We start from the raw sequence: 21,555 nt of genomic DNA, 5'->3' as shown, positions 1-21,555 counted from the left end.
TTTCCTATACTCCCTGGATATTTCATGGATACTTGGATAGCAAATTGCTATAGGCCCTCGGAAAGCGGGAAAGTTCCTCAAGAATGAGTCACTTTTCTGGGGAAAATGACATTTTTTTTATCTGATATTCACTGTTTGTGTTGAAATGAGAAGGTTTGTGACATTACCGAGTCGTGTAGTCTAAAGTGTGCCACTAAGCCCACTAGAAATTTCAAATATTTGTGTTTGTTCAATTTTGTTCAAACTATATAGGCAGTCTGCTGCTCTGATTTTTGTCTTCAGTTTTAGATTTCTCAAAGTTCTTCCTTGAAAAGTGACCAAGCTTGAGCTTGCGGGGCATGTTTCGAGAAAGCGAAGAAGAAGAAGAAGAAGAAGAAGAAGAAGAAGAAGAAGAAGAAGAAGAAGAAGAAGAAGAAGAAGAAGAAGAAGAAGAAGAAGAAGAAGAAGAAAAAGAAGAAGAAGAAGAAGAAGAAGAAGAAGAGAAGAACCCAAAGCTAGAAAAGGGAGAGTGACACTGACGAAAAGGATGAAAAAAATTAACCGAAAAGGGGGAGAAGAAGAATTAAAGAGGAGAATCAGCATCAGACTATGAGGCTCCGCCCCCCCCCCCCCCCCCCCCACTCCGAGAACGGACGGACCCCATGCGTGTTACCAAAATGTCCGGTAAAGGGGTACTTTTCGTGCGACAAAGTCCGGCCCGAGAATTGTAAAAAAAAAAAAAGGGGTGTATTAACTTTTCACCCCAGAGATTTCTTTAAAAAGGGGGTGTTTTTTCTTTTTTTCTCTCATCTCTTTGGACTCCTGAGAAATTATTCCGAATTAAGGGGGGTACATACTACATTCAGCATTTTTCATGATTTAGCGGGGTTTCCAAGGCAGGAAAAGCCCGCGAAAGGGGGGTTCGGAAATGTTGGCAGTCCTCAGATAGGGGGTGCTTTCAAAAAGAGGGAACAAGCTGAGTACCCTAAATAACACTGAGTAGGGGGGGGGCGGGGCTCCGGCGGAATGGTCGAGAGAGGAAGAGAGAGATAATGAAGAAGAACCGGAGGGGAGAAGCCTGCATGTGAAGAACCAACAACATAAAAATAAAAAAAAATAAAAGAAGGAGGAAGGGAAGAAGGAGAACAAGAATAAGTAGGAGATGGAGAAGAAGAAGTATATGGAGAAGAAGAAGGAGATGGTGAAGAAGAAAAGGTGTAGAAAGAGGAGACCCCCGAAAAAGGAGACCCCCGAAAAGGACATAAGAAGAACTGAGGAGCTAGGCCTGAGGACACCTGAGTACCGAATCCTACTATTGACTATCCTGTCCTGGCGAGGATCTAGGAGGAAACTGTGTGTTCATTCATTCTCATTGACAATCCTTTGTGTGTGACTGCTGTGCATCTCTGGAAATATAAAGATTGCCTGTTCTTGACTTTTTACTCTTTAATTTTCTCTTGTCTTACTTATCGCACATCACAAAATATGGAAGTCAATCCACCAGAACTTAAGCGCGATGGAACTATGCAAGTCACAGCAAAGGTAAGAATTTGGATGCATTTTATCTCCTTTTTGTGTTGAGATTTAAAAAAATCGACATGTTCAATGTTGTTTTGCATTGCCACTGTCGCGAGCTAGTACACACACGTGTGTAAGTCTTCGCCGATGTGCCTTTGCTCCTTACCAATACAGTGAAGCGGCCTTGGTTTGTAATTGTAGGGCAACAGAAAAAACAGGGCTTTGTTTGAAAGAAAAAGTAGAGGGAACTTGTGGCCTTTGTTTGCAGTACATTCTAGATGTAATAATATCAGTAAAATAGCTTTGTAATTGTAGATTCTACTTTCTAGATCTAGACTAGGCCTAGACCCTAGATCTAGATCTAGGCTACATTTCTTGATCAAACTAATCTAGATTCTAGACTCTAACTTTAGACCTAAGCATGCTAAGTTAACTTCTAACTTAATCTAGTCTAGGGTCTAGATCTAGCTGTCTAGTCTAAGTTGTCAACTGATAATGATAGGCCTATAGATTTCTAGATCTAGACCTCTAAAGTGATATTTAAATAATTTCTAGATCTACACTTTAGACTAGATCTAGAAAGTCTAGATTTCTAGAGTGACAATCAAGTGATATGAAGTTATTTAGAGACTAACATTAAGTTTCAGGTCAATTTATTGTAGATCATGAGATGTAGTAGGGGGTCTAGACTAGATCTAGATCTATGTTGTAGTAAATGTAGACTAGCAGCCTTTTCACATAGTCTAGGCCTACAGCTAAAATTCTATAAACATGATTTTAAACGTGTTTGAAACGTGTTTAAACTAATCATGAGCCTTTCACACACAGAAATTTCGTTGCGATCGTTCATAGTTTCGTGATTAACTACTGCTCGTAAAATGCACAGTAGTGCCATTGCGCATTGAAGGTCATGTGACATCAATCAAAGCGCACGCTCGCGCTCCATCCAGTTTAAACACGTTTAAACACGAATTTCCTTTCACACACAAAATGTCAAGCTCTCTACTCTAGATACGAACTTCGTATCTGCAGCCTGCATTTAGGGGCGTATGAATCGCGACTTCGTATCTATCCCAACATCGTATAAACAATGTTCACACGGGGAAATTTTGTCTATAAACATGTTTAAAACTGTTGAGTGATTCTAATCATCTCTAGATACGATGAATTTTAGCTGTGCGTGAAAAGGCTGTAAGTCTAGATCTAGACTCTAGGTCTGTAGTAGTGTAGAAGTAGTCTACTTAGACTAAGTTAGAAAGTTAGACTAGAGTGTTGGCCCTAGAACTAGTAGGCCCTAGTAGAAATAGAATAGATCTAGAGTAGACTACTAGATCTAGACTCTACATCTATTCTTGAGTCTAAGTTAGATCTAGTCTATATCTAACGTAAACAAGTTATAATCTAACAAAAATATTATTATTAACAACAACGTACCCTTTCACTTTTTTAGTCTCTAACTTGATCTTTGACTGAAAGTCTAGGGTCTAGTATTGTTGGACTAAAAAGAAGACTAAGAAATATCTAAATTTCAGGGATGTAATATAGATCTAGGTCCAAAATAGACCTAGGCCTAGTTCCATTGTTCAACCAAGACTTCACTGTGTGTGTGTGTGTGTGTGTGTGTTTAATTGGGTTTTTACAGATGTACATCAATCTGTCTGTAAATGGTATACCGTATTGTGTATGTGGACATTCCGAGTGTCCTACCGACTCTTTATGTACAATGGCAAGCTGAAATAAAGTCACATTACTGTCCACGACATGCAAGTTAAGATTTTGATTTAATATGTCCACCTAAAATGTAATCACTTTACAGACAAGATTTGGAATCTATCCATCAATAAGTTATCAACACTTGAACAGGAAGATAAGCCTACTACGCTTTTCCATGTGACAACGATATTAGTGTTTTAAACACTGCATTCTCTTTGCTATTTGATATGATCATTCCATTTCCCGCCAAACACTGTTTGCCATTTTAATAGATGGGTATCGACTTTATCGAGTAGTCAAAGTCCATGGTTCATTCGCTTGCCTGCACTTGGTAGTTTGAGGAAATGAGCATGTACACGTACACTACAGGCCATGCGATCTTTCTTTTTATCAAGTAGTTCATGGAGCATGAAAACGGCATTGATACTTCAGGAATGTAGAAGGAATTTGTTTTCATTTTCATTTGCTTCATTGGGAAATGGGAAATAGTGGTCTCACATACACAGTATATTTTAATATCAAGGAAACTGGTGTGTGATTACATGTACTATTTTTAAAGGCTTCCCCTTTTAGTATCATGTATGAAGGAAGCGTTTTTAGATTGACCACATACTTCTTTTCAGGGAAGACATAAGAAAAATAATCCTAGTGTATATAGATAAGCTGATTCATTTACATTTTGACTGGGAGTATTCACAATGAAGTACATACAAACAAAAACTTTTGCAGATTAACTGATGAACAAATAATCGTAGAAATATCAACATGCAAATTACAATCCTATTTCATTGGCGTTTGCCTGATTTCAGGCCCTGTCACCTTTCTGCTTCAGACCTTTTCATGTTTTTGATTGTACAGAAAATATGGGGATCCACTATGTCTAGGTTACTTTTCAGGCTAAACAGGAAAAACAACTGATGGTATTCTTGTGTAATGAGTTCATACAGGTTTGTCATTGGTACTTTGCTAATGTTGGATTCCTTGCAATTTAAATGATCCATGTATTTTCATATCATACTGGAAAATGCCTTCTTTAGGGTAATATCACTTGGAACTGTGAGGGAAGTTGATGATGAAAATGGATATTAATAGTGTAGGCGGTACTAGTGAGGTACAGTAGGCTATAATGGAGGCTATTATCACAGAAATTATCCATGCAACTTGTTTCAGTTTTACATTTAGCAGGTGACAAAAGTGAAAGTAACATAAATACTTTCACATTAATAAGTTAAAGTGTCTTATGAATTAGTTTGATATTCCTCATTTGATGACTTTTTAGCACAGCTGATTAACATCTTTATGAGTGTCACTGTTATGTTGTAGATCACAGTAGATTGGTAGTGTTGCAATAATTGCACAGATTAATTTGAGTTTCAAAAAGGTTCTAAACTTTTGGTTGTTTGGAGAAATACTCACTGGTATTGTTGGTGTCTGATTGTGTCCTCAGTTAGTCATAAAAGAATTGAAAACTTCCTGTTCCATTTGCACTTTAGTCACACAAAGAGCCCCTAAGCTCCCCAACTTGCCATGAGCTCCCTCTTGTTAATTTACATGGATTGTCTCCTGTCCTATCGAATCAAGAGTCATGACATTGGATGGGATACAAACCCAATCTACAGGTGGAACAAGTGTGTATATGATCTAGTCATCCAACCTGCAAAGAACTACAATCACTACATGTATGACATTGAGAGTAAAGTCACAGATTTGTTTGGATTTTCTTATACACTTGAGTACTTGACCCATCCTTTTTTCAGAGGGGTAGTAGGGTGTAGCCCACTGCTACAAACAGTAATTGTGGAAATGAAATTATTTGATGGAATGCAGCACTGTACCGATGTATCAGGAGGGGTCCAAATAGATCAGGAAGCGTATTAAATGCAGTGTAGGCCCGCTCAAGGAATAACTAATTACCCAAATTGATTGAATGACTGTTACAATGTGCCTTTCCAAGTAACAAGAGTTCATGTTCAAAATGTCAATTTTTCTAGGCCTTTTTCAGTCCCCTTTGATCTTTCATTACGGCACAGTTTGTATCCCTAGTTGCCAGTGCCATATAAGGATGTACAGTAAGTGTCCTGTTTGAAATGTGCACAGACTGAATTATTGAAAAGGGTCTTGCCCAAGAAAGCAAGCAGCATCTAATGGGAATCCATATCTAGCAGGCATGGACCGAGCTTCCTGGAAGCTGGAGAGGTCAGTCTCCTTCCAGACCTTTCTTAACCATTAATTGAGTAGGGGTCCAACTTCCATCCTTTGTGTAAGTTCATGGTTTCATTAAGTGTCAACGACCAAGAGCTTGTGAAGATGTCACTGGAAGTGTATATGATTACAAATACAATATCAATGTTGACAACGATATCTGAAATACACAGCTGTTTTCCTCATCCTCTGTCTGGTAGTTCTACCTAGCTAGCTAGTCTACAAAATATAGACTGTAATTAATGTAAAGTGTAAACATGTTCTGCCTTGACCAAAGACTAAGAATTTTGATGGTCCAAATCGTATCAGAACAATTACCCCTGGACAACCACCCCCCCCCCCCCCCCCCCCCCCGGAAAATCACTTCCCAGAAAATTACCTCCCTGTTCATTAAAGGGAAAGCCCACCCTGATTAAGTTTGTTTTAATAACAACAAGGGGGTAATTATCGGGGGGGGGGGGGGGGGGGTCATTTCTGGAAGGGTAATTGTCCTTGTGGGTTTATTTTCCAGGGAGGGGGGGGGGGGGTAGTTGTCCCGCAGGTAATTGGCAGGGGGGTGATTGTCCAGGGGGTAAGTGTCCTAGAACTGGTCCAAATGACAGTAAGGTAATACACTTAAATTTAATGTTTTAAAAAAATATTTAAAAAATAGGAAAGTTGTTAAAATCTTAATAGTGTATACAGTACACTGGGTTAAAAAAACAGAACTCCACAGTCCACCCTAACTTTTCTCTTCTATTTTTGGCTTTGAGCATCTACAGCTATGCATATAATTTGAAATTTAAACGGTCCAGACTCCAAACTTGAATTTGGGCCACCCATGTGCAATTGTGCATCATGTCTGTTAGTGTTGAACCCTGTTCTAACTTCAAACACTGATGGGGCAATGTGACATTGCTTGAAACTTCCAATTCGTTTTTTCAAGCTTTGGACACTTTCTTTTTCCGTAAGAATGTCAAATAAAAGCCTCCTTTGTGCACCCGTAGATAAATACATGAAATCTAACACAGTATCCATCAACATTGATGTAAATACTAAAGATGCGAATGAGTCCATCCAAGCATCCTCAATCAAGGCGATGATACACACGAACTTACTTATTTGTGAAGAGATGCACATCATTAGTTAGAAGAAGAAATCTATTATGGAACAAAGAAAGCTTGTTTGTAGTACATGTACATGTATGTACTTGATATCCTCCTAAAGACAATATAAAGGTACATGTATACACTCAGTTGTGATGTGTACAATGTACTCTTTAACATAGATTTTAGCCGGGCCACTGAAATGTGGTATTCATTTTAAATACTTGTCTTTATGATGCATTTGTTTCTTCTACTACCTGTACACGTGTACACAATATTGGCTTGAATGTCGCTTTTGTCAACACACAGCTTTATGGGCACTACACGCTCCAGACTTTGCTCTCATACATATTTTATATCCCTTTCAAAGTGTGATTTATCGTTACATGCCAACATGCTGGCCAATCCTAGCCTGAATGTTAAATCCTGCAGCATTAGCTCATCACAATAAATGTATCACCCGTAGCTGTGGGGATCACAGACATTTAAGTATAACTTCCTGATACAGTACCTGCAAAATTGCTAGAGAATAGGGGTGATGACAAGATATTGGTGTGCTGTGAATACTATCTTGAGGGGTCATAATTTTGTAACAGGAAACTATTTTTAGTATTCAGGCACATCAATACGGAATAATGTTATACCAGTACCTATTCAGACCCATCTTGGAAGTCGGAGCTGTACTGAAATGTTTTCACTTATCAAAACAGGATCCCGGATTGTCCTGTTGCTAATAGTCTTGTTTACATGTATTTACAAACTCCCCTAGCCCTGAAATGGTCAAAGCTGGCACATCTGGGGCCTAGCTAGCTCACTACCTTGTGTAGGTTGTCCTAAATTACTGTATGATAAAGAGATATTGACTTATGCAAGTAATTTAACAGTGTGTCAGGAAATGTAACAGAAATAATATTTGACTATCTTTGACAAGTTACTAGTAACTACTGTAGTTAGTGATAAAATCATGAACAAACAGTCAAACACACACATTTAAATTGTGAATTTATTCACGATTTAAAATGAGATCATGATGAGCACGTGAAGAAGGATGGTAAGATGTACAATGCTTGATGTCAGTCAGCCAGGAATCAGTGTAACTCGACTTGACAGAACTATGAAGATTTAGATGTGAACAGGGCGTGTGATGGGTTCAATGTCTGGGCCATCTCTCCCTGTGCATCTGCATTACTTGAGATGAGCGGCTTCCACATTCATTATCATACATTATACGCTCTTCCCCAGGTTCATCATGCCTTATCAATATTGCATGTGTGCAAGGAGAAAGCTTGTGTCAGTTGAATGTTGATGATTTCTGTTTTGAATATCACCTTGCAATTGCATCTCTGCACATCCTCCATCTTTAGATGCGCTCCATGGCACATGCATTACACTTTGTATGACTATGAGCTCAACATTTCTTTTTGCTACATCCTTGAAGTCTAAGCTTTAGAGGTTAGTTTGCAGTTTGAACATTTGTGGAATATATATTTAAAAAAAATTCAGGAAAGAAGTTTAATACAATATTTGGTAAATGCTTAAAAATTGTTTTCATACTTCTGGCCTTACTTGTTAAAACACTGAACTATTTTCCAAACACTTTGAGAGAAGTAAACAGAAAATAGAAAGAGAGAAATGCAGAAAATCTGCCAGTTAAAAAATACACAGGAGCTGTTGAAGCAGATACATGTAGCGTAACAGCTCATAAAAAGCTCAAAAGAGCTAGGGTAACTGTTGAAATAAATTTAGCATTGCTTATCGGAAATTTCACTTTTACAATACTGGTAACTCTAAAAAAGGGCACCCGAGAAATAGAAAAGAAAGATTTTTAAAACTGGTATGGTATGTTTTCATAAGTCCATACTCCCTATAAAGTTATGAACATGTCAATTTCAAATGCTCTGCATGTAATTTAGTTTAATTTGCCTTTTGAGAATAAAAAATGTCATGCTCATAGAGACTCAGAGACATAGAAGGAAAAAATGAGAAGATTTTCTCGAAAAATATATTGTCATGGCGGATGCTTGTATTATAACTTTGCACAGTGTGCATCACCATTAGAAAAGCTTCTCTGTTTATGAAAGACTTACTTACCCTTGTTGAGGTTTATATCGCAGCCTTATAGTTCCATTTTCTCTTCATCCTGACATCGTTTTGAAATGAACCATACTTCTTTCAAAAGAAGGAAAGACTGTCTACTGCTTGATGTATAACCGGCCTTCTAGGCTTGCATAGTGCCATGGTGACTGCCACTGTACATTGTGAATGAAAAGTTAATGCTATATTCTAAGCTGAGCTTTTATATTGTGGCCCAAATCTATATGTACCTGTACATGTATGGTTGTTTTGTTTGTCTTACTGGGAATCATTTGTAGAGTTCCAGATAAATCAACAAAATTAATTCTTGCTCAGAATCCTGACTTGGAATCAAAGTCAGTGTAATAAAGATCCTGAATTCTCCATACATGTATGCAACACTGCATTTTATGCTCATATTAAAATAATGCACATCGTTAGCTGTTTGGAAGGATGTTACTGCCATAGAGAATTCATAGCTCCCAGGCTATAGCTCCCAGGCTATAGCCTTCTTGAGGACAGCCGACCGTCGACATGTATATTTACAATGCATGAAGTACTTCAATATGTTCATGTGCATGAAATGAAAATGACTTTAGTAGTGTTCCAAGGATGGAGCGTTGAGCAATCATTTATTCATTGTGAACCTCTCAAGGCATACATGCAGTATGGATGCATGCCTGCCTCCCTGCCAATTCCTCTGTCAAACCTACATCGTTGCTGTCCGATAAATCAGCATACAATGCACCCATCTGTACAGGCAGGTTACCATGCATGTAACAAGCTATTCGTCCACGGGGAGTAGGGAGATGAAACCCCATCGAGGGGCTTTTCAAGGCACTATTAATCTCATCAGTGGTAATGTATGTTGATGTTCATTTACGAGATTAGCAACTAGGTTCGTTGCTCTAGAAGTGCAGAAATGTGGATGTACATTACATGTAGCTAAGATGATTACTGATCATATCTCCCATGTTAGTTTGGTTATTCTGTACATGTGTCAATTTATATTGAAAAGGAAGAAAAAACTTCATATACTTCTGCAGATTTATTGTCAATTAAAAGTGGACATAATACTGGTCTACATGTACATGTAACATAAGGAAAGACAGAAAGAGAAAGTGATAGAATGATAAAAACAAAGAATAACATATTAAGAGAAGGTGATAGAAGGAAGAAACAAAGGACAGCGTATTAAAGGAAAGATTATAGGAAGAGAAAATTATAGAATAGAATAGTAAAAACAACGAATAACATAAGAGAAGGTGATAGGAGGAAGAAACAAAGAATAACAATAAAACATAAGGAGGAATGATAGAAAGAAAACAAAAAAATAACAAAATATAGCAGGAGATAGGCACTCTATTCAGTTTTAAATTCTGCGCGAAACATATGACTGCTGACCTTCGCTACCCCAGCAACAGTAGTGGTCTGGCTCCTTCCCGCTATACCATAGCAACAAGAGCGGTCTAGCTTGTGAGTGTGAACATAACGAAGCGTACCTCAGGAACGATCCAGTGGTCTAGGAAGTTAGTGCGAATGGGGTCTAATACTTTGTATGTTTTCTTTTATTTTTCTCTATCTCAGGAGGGAGCTGAATTCTTGAAGAGGTCTGGAGCAGAGGATCTTATTCCAGCAGTGGATGGTGAGGGAGATGCTAAACCAGATCTCAAACGAGATACCACAATGGCTGCCACGCTAAAGGTATGACTTCCTAATTGTATTCTAATTTTTTTCCTTTTATCCTCAAGACTCTAACCAGTGAAAAGTATGCATGGGTGTGGTAAGCGATACATACAACTCTAGAAGTTTGGAAAAGATGATCCAGGATAAAACAGGGTTGTCAAAGATTTGTTGAAAAGCATCCCTGTACCCCCCCCCCCCCCCAAAAAAAAAAAATGGTACTGTTCCCATGTTTCCTACATGTTGGAGTCTATCATATCAGAAATCTGGTGTGTGACGGTCTGGTATTATACATTAAAGTAACTTTCAAAATTCATCATTTTTATGCATTCACAATGCAGAATAGAGAATATAGACTCGTAGACCTACCGGTAAGTGTACATTAAAGGTAATACAAAGTTTTGGTATGGGGTCATGAATTTGGTTGAATTGAACATATTGGAAGCATATGCGATCCTAAAATATTTAGTGATCATTGTCGCGGTAACGCGGTTGAAATCGAGTCTAAAGTTATGAAATTGTAAATAATACACTTTTATGTTGTATAGCTCCCTCTCAAGGTCAAGATATTAATTAAGCTATAAAAACATCTTTCTTGACTAAAATCGACCGATTAGCTATTCTCGTTTGGAAATTATATATCACAACTACATATTCTGAGATTTTCAAGGTCGCAGTTACCATTGTACGGCCGTAGGCGCTATTTGAAATTTATCAAAATTTACCGGGAGCACCGGTAAATTTTTATATTCAATTTTGCTCGAAAGCAGAAGCATTTTAGGTGCTAAATTTTCTAGTGCTTATAATACATCCACAGGGGCATCCAAATATATCAAAATTGTTAAAGTTGATACTCTAAGACAATCCCAAATACTGAGATAATTACATAAATAGAAAGCTTTTAACCCCCATAATAACACCAAATGGTGTCCACTCGACAAAACAAGTTTAAAATAATGAATTTATTCGAGTAAACTCTACCAAAATATCTAAGTCTGAAACCCGGAAGTGCACGTAGAGTCGGGCCTCTATCCGTGACGTCACGAACGGGAGTCATGGGCTCAGTGAGAGTGAATGGCAGTGGTAAATGCTATCCTGTCAGAGCTTAGATTTGTTGTTGTTAAGGAGTATATTTGATGGATTTTCTGTTTTCATTTGAATGAAGAATAACGAAGCAACATTTTCCAGTCGCTGATTTCTTTTTATATCCTCATATTCACCTATTTGGTAGAGATTTAAGACGAGTTTACTGCTTAGAAATTAAAGTTAAATCGTGCACTTATGAATAGGCGGATGCATTATATTGTCATCAGATGTACATGAGCAGTTTTGTAAAACGAATAGGTCTAGAACTATGATAGTACTTATCATAGATGTGTGTGACTGCCTCAAAAAAGGATACAGTACCAGTTAAACATTTTATGTTGTAAAATATTGAACGAGATCATGCAAGCGCGCGCTTCCTCTATAATATTTTGGCGAGTGATGCGGCTCTTGCATGAACGTTCGTGGAGCGAGCAGAATCGGGAGGTAAGACCAAGCCGCTGCTCTAGGCGCTGCTTGCTTGTGATGGAACGTACGTGCGCTAGTTATATGTTTATCGGCAATTGCAAGAGAATGAAAGCGACGTTGCCAGCTAAGAAAAACAACTAACAAAGACTTGCTCCTGACTACCGGTGTCAGAATTGGTAGATGAAGGATGTTCAGGGCCAAGGAAGGCGAAAGACATGGGAAAAAGGAAGAAGAAACCATCGGGAGATCGCTGTAGTGTATGGTAATGAACTGTGCATGGGTAGACAGCTACTGTTCACTCCGTGCCTGGGCCGATTTCAACACCAAAACAAAAATTACATGGTGAAAATATCGACTAATAGCACATCGTTGGCATGTATATGTCATAATTTTTAAAAGGGGAATTGATATTAATACTATGAAGTACTAGGGGAAGGTAAAGAATTGTACATAGAATTATGATTTAATAGACTTTTCAGCCTTTGAAACAAAAATATGCAGAAAATCGTATCACTCTGCACATGTTTGCTATGGAACATCCGGGTACGTGAATATACTCTCTCCCGGACGTGAGGTCATAAATAGTAGACCAGCGTCGTGACTGATTTTCTATGCAAAGAGAGGCGGATATTTTAGACATTTCAATTGAGGATTTCGAGAAGACAGAATTTTTTTGTGATATACTAAGTAATTGAAAAACTTTAAAATAACATATACTTGCCGTAGGTAACAAATTAAGGGACATTTATTTGCTTAGAGTATCAACTTTAAGAATCACTATCCACCCAGTTTTCAAAATTTCCCAAAACTTTGTATTACCTTTAAGTTCTGTTGCAGTGTAACCCGATAAAAATGAAAACAGGAAAAGAACAAAATATAAAATGAAATTTAAGAAACTCAGATGAAAACTCAAATGAAAACAGGAAAAGAACAAAATATAAAATGATGAAATTTAAGAAACTCAGACTTGTGCATCAATTTAATACTACAACTGATGTTCAGCAAACTAAGCTCATAGATATGGAAATTTTTAGTTTTTTGAAATATTTCTCCCATCCTCCACATTTTGTCCTTGGTTTTTAGTAAATACTTCCTCTTTGCACTCTACTGCAACAAAGACTATATATTTTTATGATACCCTCTACATTGTTCCTCACAGACCAACCTTGGCTTTGTCTGAGGTCACACACAGTTGCTTCTCAGTCCATGCTACAACCAGTGACCCCTAGCAAACCACAAATGTAAAAATAGATTTCATTTTCCAGCCTTCTAACCCTCAAGAGACATAGTTAAAACTGTTGGGGGGCTTTCTTGAAAAAACATTGTCAACATCATATGACTGCATTTGAAAAGGTGTGAAAATGCAAAGCAAAAGAAAAATATTATAAATTGCTAGATCTATTAATTTCTTATTTATTTTCATAAATAGAGAATTTTGTTGAGGTTAAAAGTGTCACTTGGGTCTGCAATTGCAGACTACAGTTCTCAACCCACATGGTAAAATGAGGTCATGTACAGATGCATACTCCTTTCTGTTTTCAAACAAAGACCATCCAGTGTGTGTGTGTGTGATTCCAATTCAAAAGGTCAAAGATGGATTGATAAATCAGCAGCGGGACACTCACTGAATAGGGGTCAAAAGTGTGAACCATTTTTTGGCGGGCATTTTGTTCCAGTTTCTGGTTCCTTCGTTAATCAATGTGCTTCTAGGACACATATTAAGCATGCAGAGTATGAAACATGAAGAGGAGAAGGAAGGGGGGGGGGGGCAGAGAAATGGCAATAAGTGACATTATTACTGTATATGCTACAAAAATGCATTGTGCATCAAAAATCTTAGACAGAATTACAGAAAATCAGACTCTCATACTGCACCAAGCAAAGATTGCACTGAAATCATAATAGCATGTTGGAAGGACCAATATATATATATATATATGCTAGCGCAAAGGGCATAACAAATGATTAAACATTATTGCATTTATTGCATTCTTGTGACGTAGACGTGCACCCAATGATCCCAATTGGAGGTAGCATATCATTATTGTTTGACTTTGACCCCATCTATAAAAGGTAATTACTTTGGACTTGGTGTGTAGACATAGACAAGGTTTCTTTAAAGGTAAATCAAACCTTGATATCATACTACATGTACTGTACAGACTAGAGCAAAGCAGAAACATCAGAAAAGTAGACTGGTGACAGTTTGGATGAAATCTGACTAAAAATTTAAAAAATTGTTAACACTTTAGATAATTAGGTATGGGATTTTCAAATTGTTAGAATCAATAATGTGTCTGTGATGTAGTGGCGGACAACTTTGCTCTTACTTCCAACGCACAAAATGACTAAATTTCAATTCTTCAAAAATGTATAACTCAGGACCTATGGAAATATTATTATTATTATAATATCCATAATTCTGTTTAAGTAGTACTACAAGGGAGTATGTATCGACGAGAAAAAAGAAACTAATGATATTTTTGTACGCGATAAACGAGAGAGTTATCCACAACTACTGTATGTCACAATCCACTGACCAAACTGCCAATTAGAGATTTGCATAGATAAAGAAAGATCTCATATTTCAAACATTCATAACTTTTTTATAAATGGGTCTGATTTATTTAAAATTTTGCTGTTCTGTTTATCGCCTTTCCTTTTTCCTTTTTTCTTTCATGAACTTATTACAGGGGTTAGATTGCCCTTTAAATATCATTTATGTTAAAAATAATAAAGGTACATGTATGTAAACTACATATGAAACTACTAAAATAAATATTTGACCAGACTAGACAGGTAGAGTACAGTACAATGTGTACATGTTATAAAGCAATTATGACTGAGCGATACTGGAATTATATTATCTCTCACAGAGTTTCACCTCTTTTGATTGATACATTAAATTGCATATGATGCATGCAATGTACAATGTACATGTACATCCTAATTAGTCCATGTCATCTTATTCAAGTACAAGTATATGCTGTATGTCTTTCCTAAATTGAGAATGCATCATCTTTCCCATGTACATCACAGTACATGTACTTAACATGCCCACAATATGTACAATGTATGTACATAGCAATTCCCTAATGTCTCATTTCCACTGTTGGTCATATCAATAAGCTCATTAGTATGATGGGTGCAAGTACAATGTTGGTCTACATCTGCATTCAATTTGTAATGATTACAAGTGAGCTGAACAGTGTTGTATATGAATCATAACGTACCGGTAGGCATACACTTATATTGTACCGATATACAGTATGTCATATTTCGTTTGAAAAGAGAAGTTATTTACAACTTATGTATTGTTATCAAAGCTATCTATTAACAAGTACAATGTAAATAGTTTGTTTTTAATTTAATTTATAATGATGCTAAAAAATGTGCTGTTGTCTAATATTTGATTAGGAGAGGTCCAGAATCAAAGTGAATTGTATTAAACTTAAAAAAACCTTAATGTACTTCAGGATTGAAGAACAAAGTTTGGCCTTCTCGGTCTGATTTAAAGTAACATCTTCAATAATATGGAAAGAGTGACCTTATCTTATAATGGAGGGAATGGGCTTGAATAGTCCATGGTTACATGTATAACAGCAAGAGAACAGTGAAAAACTCAATCATTTGAAGCGGAAATGCATTAACACCCCTAAACTCTAACAAAGGAAATTCCTAAAAGTAGGTAGGGTGAGGGAATGCAGGCTTGCACACTGTCATTGAGAGTTCGGAAATGCCCACTCTCTGACCACTCTCTGACCAGTCACTGACTGCAGGGGTCCATGGTAGCTTTCAATTACTGGTCATCTGGTCAAAGAACTGACTTAGTTCTTTAGAGGTCATGAACTTGCAGGTCAATATTGGCAGTTTCAGCTTGGTATGACAAGGGTCATCAGTTATTGTAGTACACATGTAGTTGAATTCTGAGATATTTATCTCAAGCATTACAGTGAGTTAAAAAGGCTTTTTCTTTTTAACACCCGTGGCTCAACATGGAAAATTGTCCTGTAATATTATCCTCCAGGGCCCATATTCTTCAAACCTTACTAAGCTAGTAGTCAACTAACTAAATACTGAACATGTAGTTAGTTGAAGAAAGCTAGGCGTACAGTATTAATAGTATAGGTTTGAGGAATAAGAGCCCTGATCTTGATATATATTTTATTAAGATATTTAGGACTCCGTTCAGATTTTGCAATATCTCGAAATGACTCCTTGTTAAAATTGTAAAGCTAACAACTTTTTGTTACATTGTCTGCTGCGTATGCATGATTTATACAAACCTCTACAGGTGAGTTTACAGTGTAGGAATATCTTACCTATAGCTTCAATTTGGCATTCCTGAAAGATATAATTATTTACTCCAACATTCATTGGAAGTAATAGATCAAACATCAAAATTTCTTGCATATACCAGTACATGTGTATGTATGTGAGACTATATTCACTGTGATTTATTTCTTACACATGTATCATTTCTACAATTAGACACCATTTTCAAGTTCTCAAATGACCTTTCTTTATTCAGGAAGGAGAGGCATTCCTAGAATCGAGTGGCAAGCCAGACGAGACGGCAAGGACGAGAGGAGAGCAGGAGCAGATTGATGAAGCTCTCGCTGCCAGTGAGATCCCAGCCATCCCTAGGGATAACACCATGCAAGTCACAGCAAAGGTGGGCAAAACCAGAGCTACAATTACAAAGCTTCAATCTTTCATTCTCGGGCAACCTCAAAACATCTGCCTTTCTTCCATTTATTTCTTCCAAAAACTTACAAATATCTTGTTAAGACCATTTTAAAATATAAGTGATACCAGAACTAACAGAAAGAATCATTCGTTAATAATTGATAGTCGTATCAAGAGATTTTCATTTTTGATGAAATAGGTGGATAAATTTTTTTATACTGCACAATGTTGCAAGGAACAGCCCTCTTGCATGTGAGAAGAATAGTAAAGGTTTCATGCACTGATGCACAAAATGGATTAGGAAAGGACAATCAAACCCTTTTAGCAAGTTGAATTGTTCAAAAGTCAACACCTTTAACAAAAAGTTTGGCTGAAGAAATTTGAAACAAATTGCATGTAAAATGATAGGAAAGTTGTGAATGTTTGAAAGCCAAGATCTCTAAAATTAATCACATACCCGGTAAATCTCAAATTTGCAAATTGATTATTTGACCAAGACATAATTCACAAAAACTCTCATTTGCTGCACCTTCTCTCAGGGCTATATGTGAGGTATATTTGAGATAGCATATTGCTTTACATTCTCAAGTTCCCCAAAATCCTGAGAGGTAATGTAATCAAATGTAGAAAGTGATTGTTAATCCCAACCATTCATGCTTTATGTTCAATTATTGTGGTTGTGTGTAGGAGGGTAAGGAGCTTTTGGGAGATGAACCGATCGGATCAACACGAGCAGAAACAGAAGCCCTCAAGGAAGTAGCAGATGGTAAGAATCAACTTCCTTGGCTTTCAGTGCAACCTGTATATAAAGACCCACTCAAGGGAGACAAGGATAGAAGAATCAACTCCCTTGGCTTTCAGTGCAACCAGTATATAAAGACCCACTCAAGGGAGACAAGGATATATGTTGTTATCAATAATTGAGAAAGGAACAGATTCATTTAGTATAGGTTTCAATAAGAAACTCTTGAGCAGGGGAATTTTTTTTTAAATTGGTCTTTATAGACAGTTGGTCTATTTATGAAGGTGGTTACTGGAGCAAGTTTCACTGCAGATACAGTCAAACCTATTATAGTGACCACCTGTATACAAAGGACACCTGCCTATAGAGACCACTTTTCTTGTATTTCTTGTGTTTTACACAGGTTTCACTGTAACCTCAAGTAACCTCATTATCATCATCACCAGATTATAGACCATCCCACACTCAAAATTATGAAGTGTAAGATTTATGAACAAATCATTACTTCCCATACTTATCTGTTGGTTCCTGTGTTCATAAACCATTACAGTAGTATCAAAAGTTGTATAGGCAATAAAAATCAGATAAAATCTGAATTTTTACGTCAAGCTAGGCTCCAACTGATATTGCACCCTCGAATTTGATGTAAATCTCTCCTCCACCCACCCCTCAAAAAAAGAAATCCTGATGTCTCCCATATACCAAGAAAATATAGCGGTAATGAAAAAAAAATTTGCACATTTGTAATTATTTATTAACCAAATCATATCATATCGATCATGGAATGTGTATTAAAACTTTGAATTTTTGATATTTGTTTGTAGATGCAGAAGTTGTAGAGGGTGAAGACGATGATGAAGACGACGATGAAGGTGATGAAGATGAGGAGAACGGTGATGAGGAGGAAGATGAAGAAGAGAAGGCCAATCTCAAACGAACAATTACCATGGCAGAGACTCTTGCTGTAAGCATCACTAAAACAAATCTGGAGGCAAGGAGGACTGGGGGGGGGGGCAGATTTTAACGGTTTGACCCAGTTTTGTAGACTGAGAAACTGAATTTTCAAATAAGAATCTCTCATATTAAGAATTTTTTCTATTATTGTAACAAACTTAATTAATGTGATGCTGAGTGTGTTCTTCCATGTTAAGATAAGAGCCCATAACTAGTGTATGAAGTGCATTCATCTTCATACTTCTCAGAAAGGGAGCAGATGGTCCCCCCCCCCCCCAAAAAAAAAAATGTAGACGAGAATATTGTAGTTGCTGTAAAAAAAAAAAAAAGAAGCTTAAACACTTTTAAAATGTAATCGTCTATTTTGTTGCATTCCACTTGTCAACTTGCAGGAAGGTGAGGAGTTCCTGAAACGGCAGAAGACGAATGGAGATGCGAAGGAAGAGGCACCGCAGGCAGAGGCTGCGTCTTGAAGAGCGCCCTCTACCCAACGATGGATCGGTACCTCAGTCACACTATGGCCTTCATTGTATATTCCCCGGCCAAGAAGCTATTACGAGGTCACACACACACACTTGTACAGTCTATACAAATTTACAAGAACGAAACAAGAAAACGTAGTGTAGTTTCTTGACTTCGGTTCACTAACAAATTTAACAAAAAGACTCAGATGTTTTAGATGTACTGTATTTGTAGACATTGTTCGTTTTACGTGTTTGATGAATTTTTTACTTGTAATTTGTATATTTTTTCACTAGAGTGGAATTTGCAAGCTTTCTAGTTAATGGTAGTATTTTTCAACTGAAACTTTGATTTGCCTAATCCCTCATGTATAATATTCATTGTTAAATTGAATTGGTATCTCCACCTATGATAACTTATATTTATCATGATATTTTGAATTACATGTGATAGTTAGATATGCTTGATTTGTTTTCTTTTGTTATGGACAAACCTTGTATCGTCTTGCTAGATGCAAGATGCAGTCCCACAGTGCAAGTTATGATTTTCTAAGAATTTCCCTTCCCTTTTTGTATTTTTTATCTGTTCAAAGGCTTTGTAAATTAGCTCGGCTTTGTAGATGAGCGCTGGTCGATCATTGTGTTTGGGAATCAGAATATCTATCCATGTACAAAAAAAGAAATAAAAGAAAAAATTGCATGCCCAAGTATAACATGTACGTGTATGTGCACAGTGTTTGTATACCATGTCGACTGCAAGAACATGAAGGGTATTGTCAAATAGAAAATCAAACTTCAAATCATCTCATTTTTATCCATCATCTCACTGTATTTATTCTCTGAAAAATCTTACGATTGTAAGGAAACAGATTTAACCAATGCTGCATTTTCAACTGAAATGTTGAAAAACAAGAAATTTCACTTGTCAATTCATTGCCCATGTGATTATGATTGTTAGCATGGATTTACATTACAATGATCCTATTGTACATACTGAAAGCCAAGTTTGTCTTGTGATATGTGCTCACTTTTTCCATCGCTATCAGTATTCATTTAGGAAATGTCGTAATGTACAAACTGATCCATATATAAGAAGTGCTCATTATCATATCAGTATTTATTCACACGTTACATGCTCACAATTCTTACTTCTACCTTGAAAACCAAAATGAAACCATTTTTGTACAGGTTTGACATATATTTGGAAGTATGCAAATCTATGAAAAGAAACCAATGCATAGCAAGAATGATGCCCCGATCGTTCTTGGTCAACTTTTGTGTACCTTGCTTTTACTTTTATCCAGTTTTGTAGGTAAGCAAATTTTAAATGTTGTAGATTTTCATGAAATATTATCAAACTCAATTTTTACCTACCGGTACACATAATGTGAGTTTGAGCTCTTATGCTGAAGGTGTATTAAGAATTTGTGGTGCAAACATTTGGAGAGAGTGTATGTAGGAACCTTTTATCTGTACAATTGTATGCATGAATGTAATATATTACTTGCCAAAGGTTTTTCTTCAAAATGAAATATAATTTATTTTTATTCATTGTATTTGAGAGAAAGAGAAGGACAAGTCAAAATTTGACTGACAAGAATGAGAGAGAGAGTAGAGTAAACGTATTGTAATTTTATCTGTTCATTTAGCCCTTATATATCCCACCAGGCAATCATCTTATGTATTCTAACTTAATTTATTGATAAATTGTATGATAAATTTTGTAAAAGCTCCATGCCTTTCATGTAACTATTATCATATATCGTGAAGAACTAACAATTGCATGTATGTGAATGCCATATTGGCATATTGTTTTTAAAAGTAGAGCAAGATAAAGAAGTTGATCAAGAAAGAGTAGGGCATCGTTAAATCAGCACTCTTTATTCCATGGATCTTTTTGTACATTTTATTGCACTTTCATGTTCTGTTATTGTGAATTTTTATGTGAACTGTGTCCTTGAATTCCAATGAAAGCAAAATATCCTTATTCCAGTTAGTATTATCAATGCTTTAGCAGTTGTAAAACTTTGTATGATGAAAAGTTGTCAGTCCTGCACCGTTTCTTATGTGGATGTGGATTGTTAAATGCTTTTTTTTTTCCTTTGCAAATTTGTCATTGTTTTTTCGGTCACATGGTTTGTTTACGGCAAATCTTTAGAAATGGCAAATTCAATGATTACAGAATTCATAAATGCGACGGTGATAGTGAAATAAATGCAAACAAAATTTTGATGGTATTAGGCACATATGTAACGCACTGTACGACTCTTTTATTGAAAGGACGTATTGTGACTTGAATGTAGGTCATGTGACTTGATGATGAATGGGCGATGATGTTAATCAAGATAATGATTGTAATAATGCTGACAGCAATGGTGATGATGATTATGAAATTCGCAAAAGCAAACTGTGTTACGTTGAACTATTCAATTAGTGGATCTAATAAGCACAGCCAAATTAATGGTTTTATAATAAACAAACTTTGTGAGACGGTCCTCCCTACCTCCTCTGTTGGACCATTCTCCCCAAGATTTTGTCCCATTTTTATTCAGTTTTATGGCAATGAGTTCGTAAATGCTATAAACATGGAGGAGGAGAATATGAACACTAATCCTGGCTCAGAAGAACTTTAAAAACTTTGTTAAAGAGCTCTCTTGAACGAAAGGGGCACAGGCTTGTTTTCCCCTACCCCTAAATTCCAGTGTTTACTAAAAATTGTTAGTCCATTCATTACTGTACGAAAGGATTCTACACAATGTTTCGTAATTTGCTGCATCATAATGAATATGTTTGAATGCTTTATCGTTTCCTTTGAGGTTTAGTATGTTACATGTTAACATGCTAAACCTCAAAGGAAACGATAAAGCATTCAAACATATTCAGTATGATCATTGATGCAGCAAATTACGAAACATTGTGTAGAATCCTTTCGTACAGTAATGGA

The 21,555-nt window shown here is 36.6% G+C and overlaps 1 protein-coding gene across 1 annotated transcript; it reads left to right on the top strand.

Annotated features, from left to right (window-relative positions):
* The first annotated feature begins 1,345 nt into the window (after positions 1 to 1,345).
* LOC587978 (nucleolin) lies at positions 1,346 to 20,859 on the top strand. Its single transcript, XM_795391.5, has 6 exons — positions 1,346 to 1,521; positions 10,158 to 10,274; positions 16,297 to 16,440; positions 17,142 to 17,220; positions 18,021 to 18,160; positions 18,543 to 20,859. The coding sequence occupies exons 1-6, from the start codon at positions 1,465 to 1,467 to the stop codon at positions 18,621 to 18,623; spliced, it is 618 nt and encodes a 205-aa protein (XP_800484.1). The 5' UTR covers positions 1,346 to 1,464; the 3' UTR covers positions 18,624 to 20,859.
* Positions 20,860 to 21,555: the final 696 nt, after the last annotated feature.

The sequence above is a fragment of the Strongylocentrotus purpuratus genome, unplaced genomic scaffold (assembly GCF_000002235.5).
Source record: "Strongylocentrotus purpuratus isolate Spur 01 unplaced genomic scaffold, Spur_5.0 spur5_scaffold_16, whole genome shotgun sequence".
Lineage (NCBI taxonomy): Eukaryota > Metazoa > Echinodermata > Echinoidea > Camarodonta > Strongylocentrotidae > Strongylocentrotus > Strongylocentrotus purpuratus.
The sequence above is the reverse complement of the archived record's forward strand: the minus strand, read 5'-3'. Positions and strand labels throughout refer to the sequence as shown.

Coding starts and splice junctions, on each gene's coding strand:
- LOC587978 (XM_795391.5), top strand. CDS start 1,465: ATGGAAGTCAATCCACCAGAACTTAAGCGCGATGGAACTATGCAAGTC. Junction 10,275..16,296: donor CAATGGCTGCCACGCTAAAG/GTATGACTTCCT, acceptor TTCTTTATTCAG/GAAGGAGAGGCATTCCTAGA. Junction 18,161..18,542: donor CCATGGCAGAGACTCTTGCT/GTAAGCATCACT, acceptor GTCAACTTGCAG/GAAGGTGAGGAGTTCCTGAA.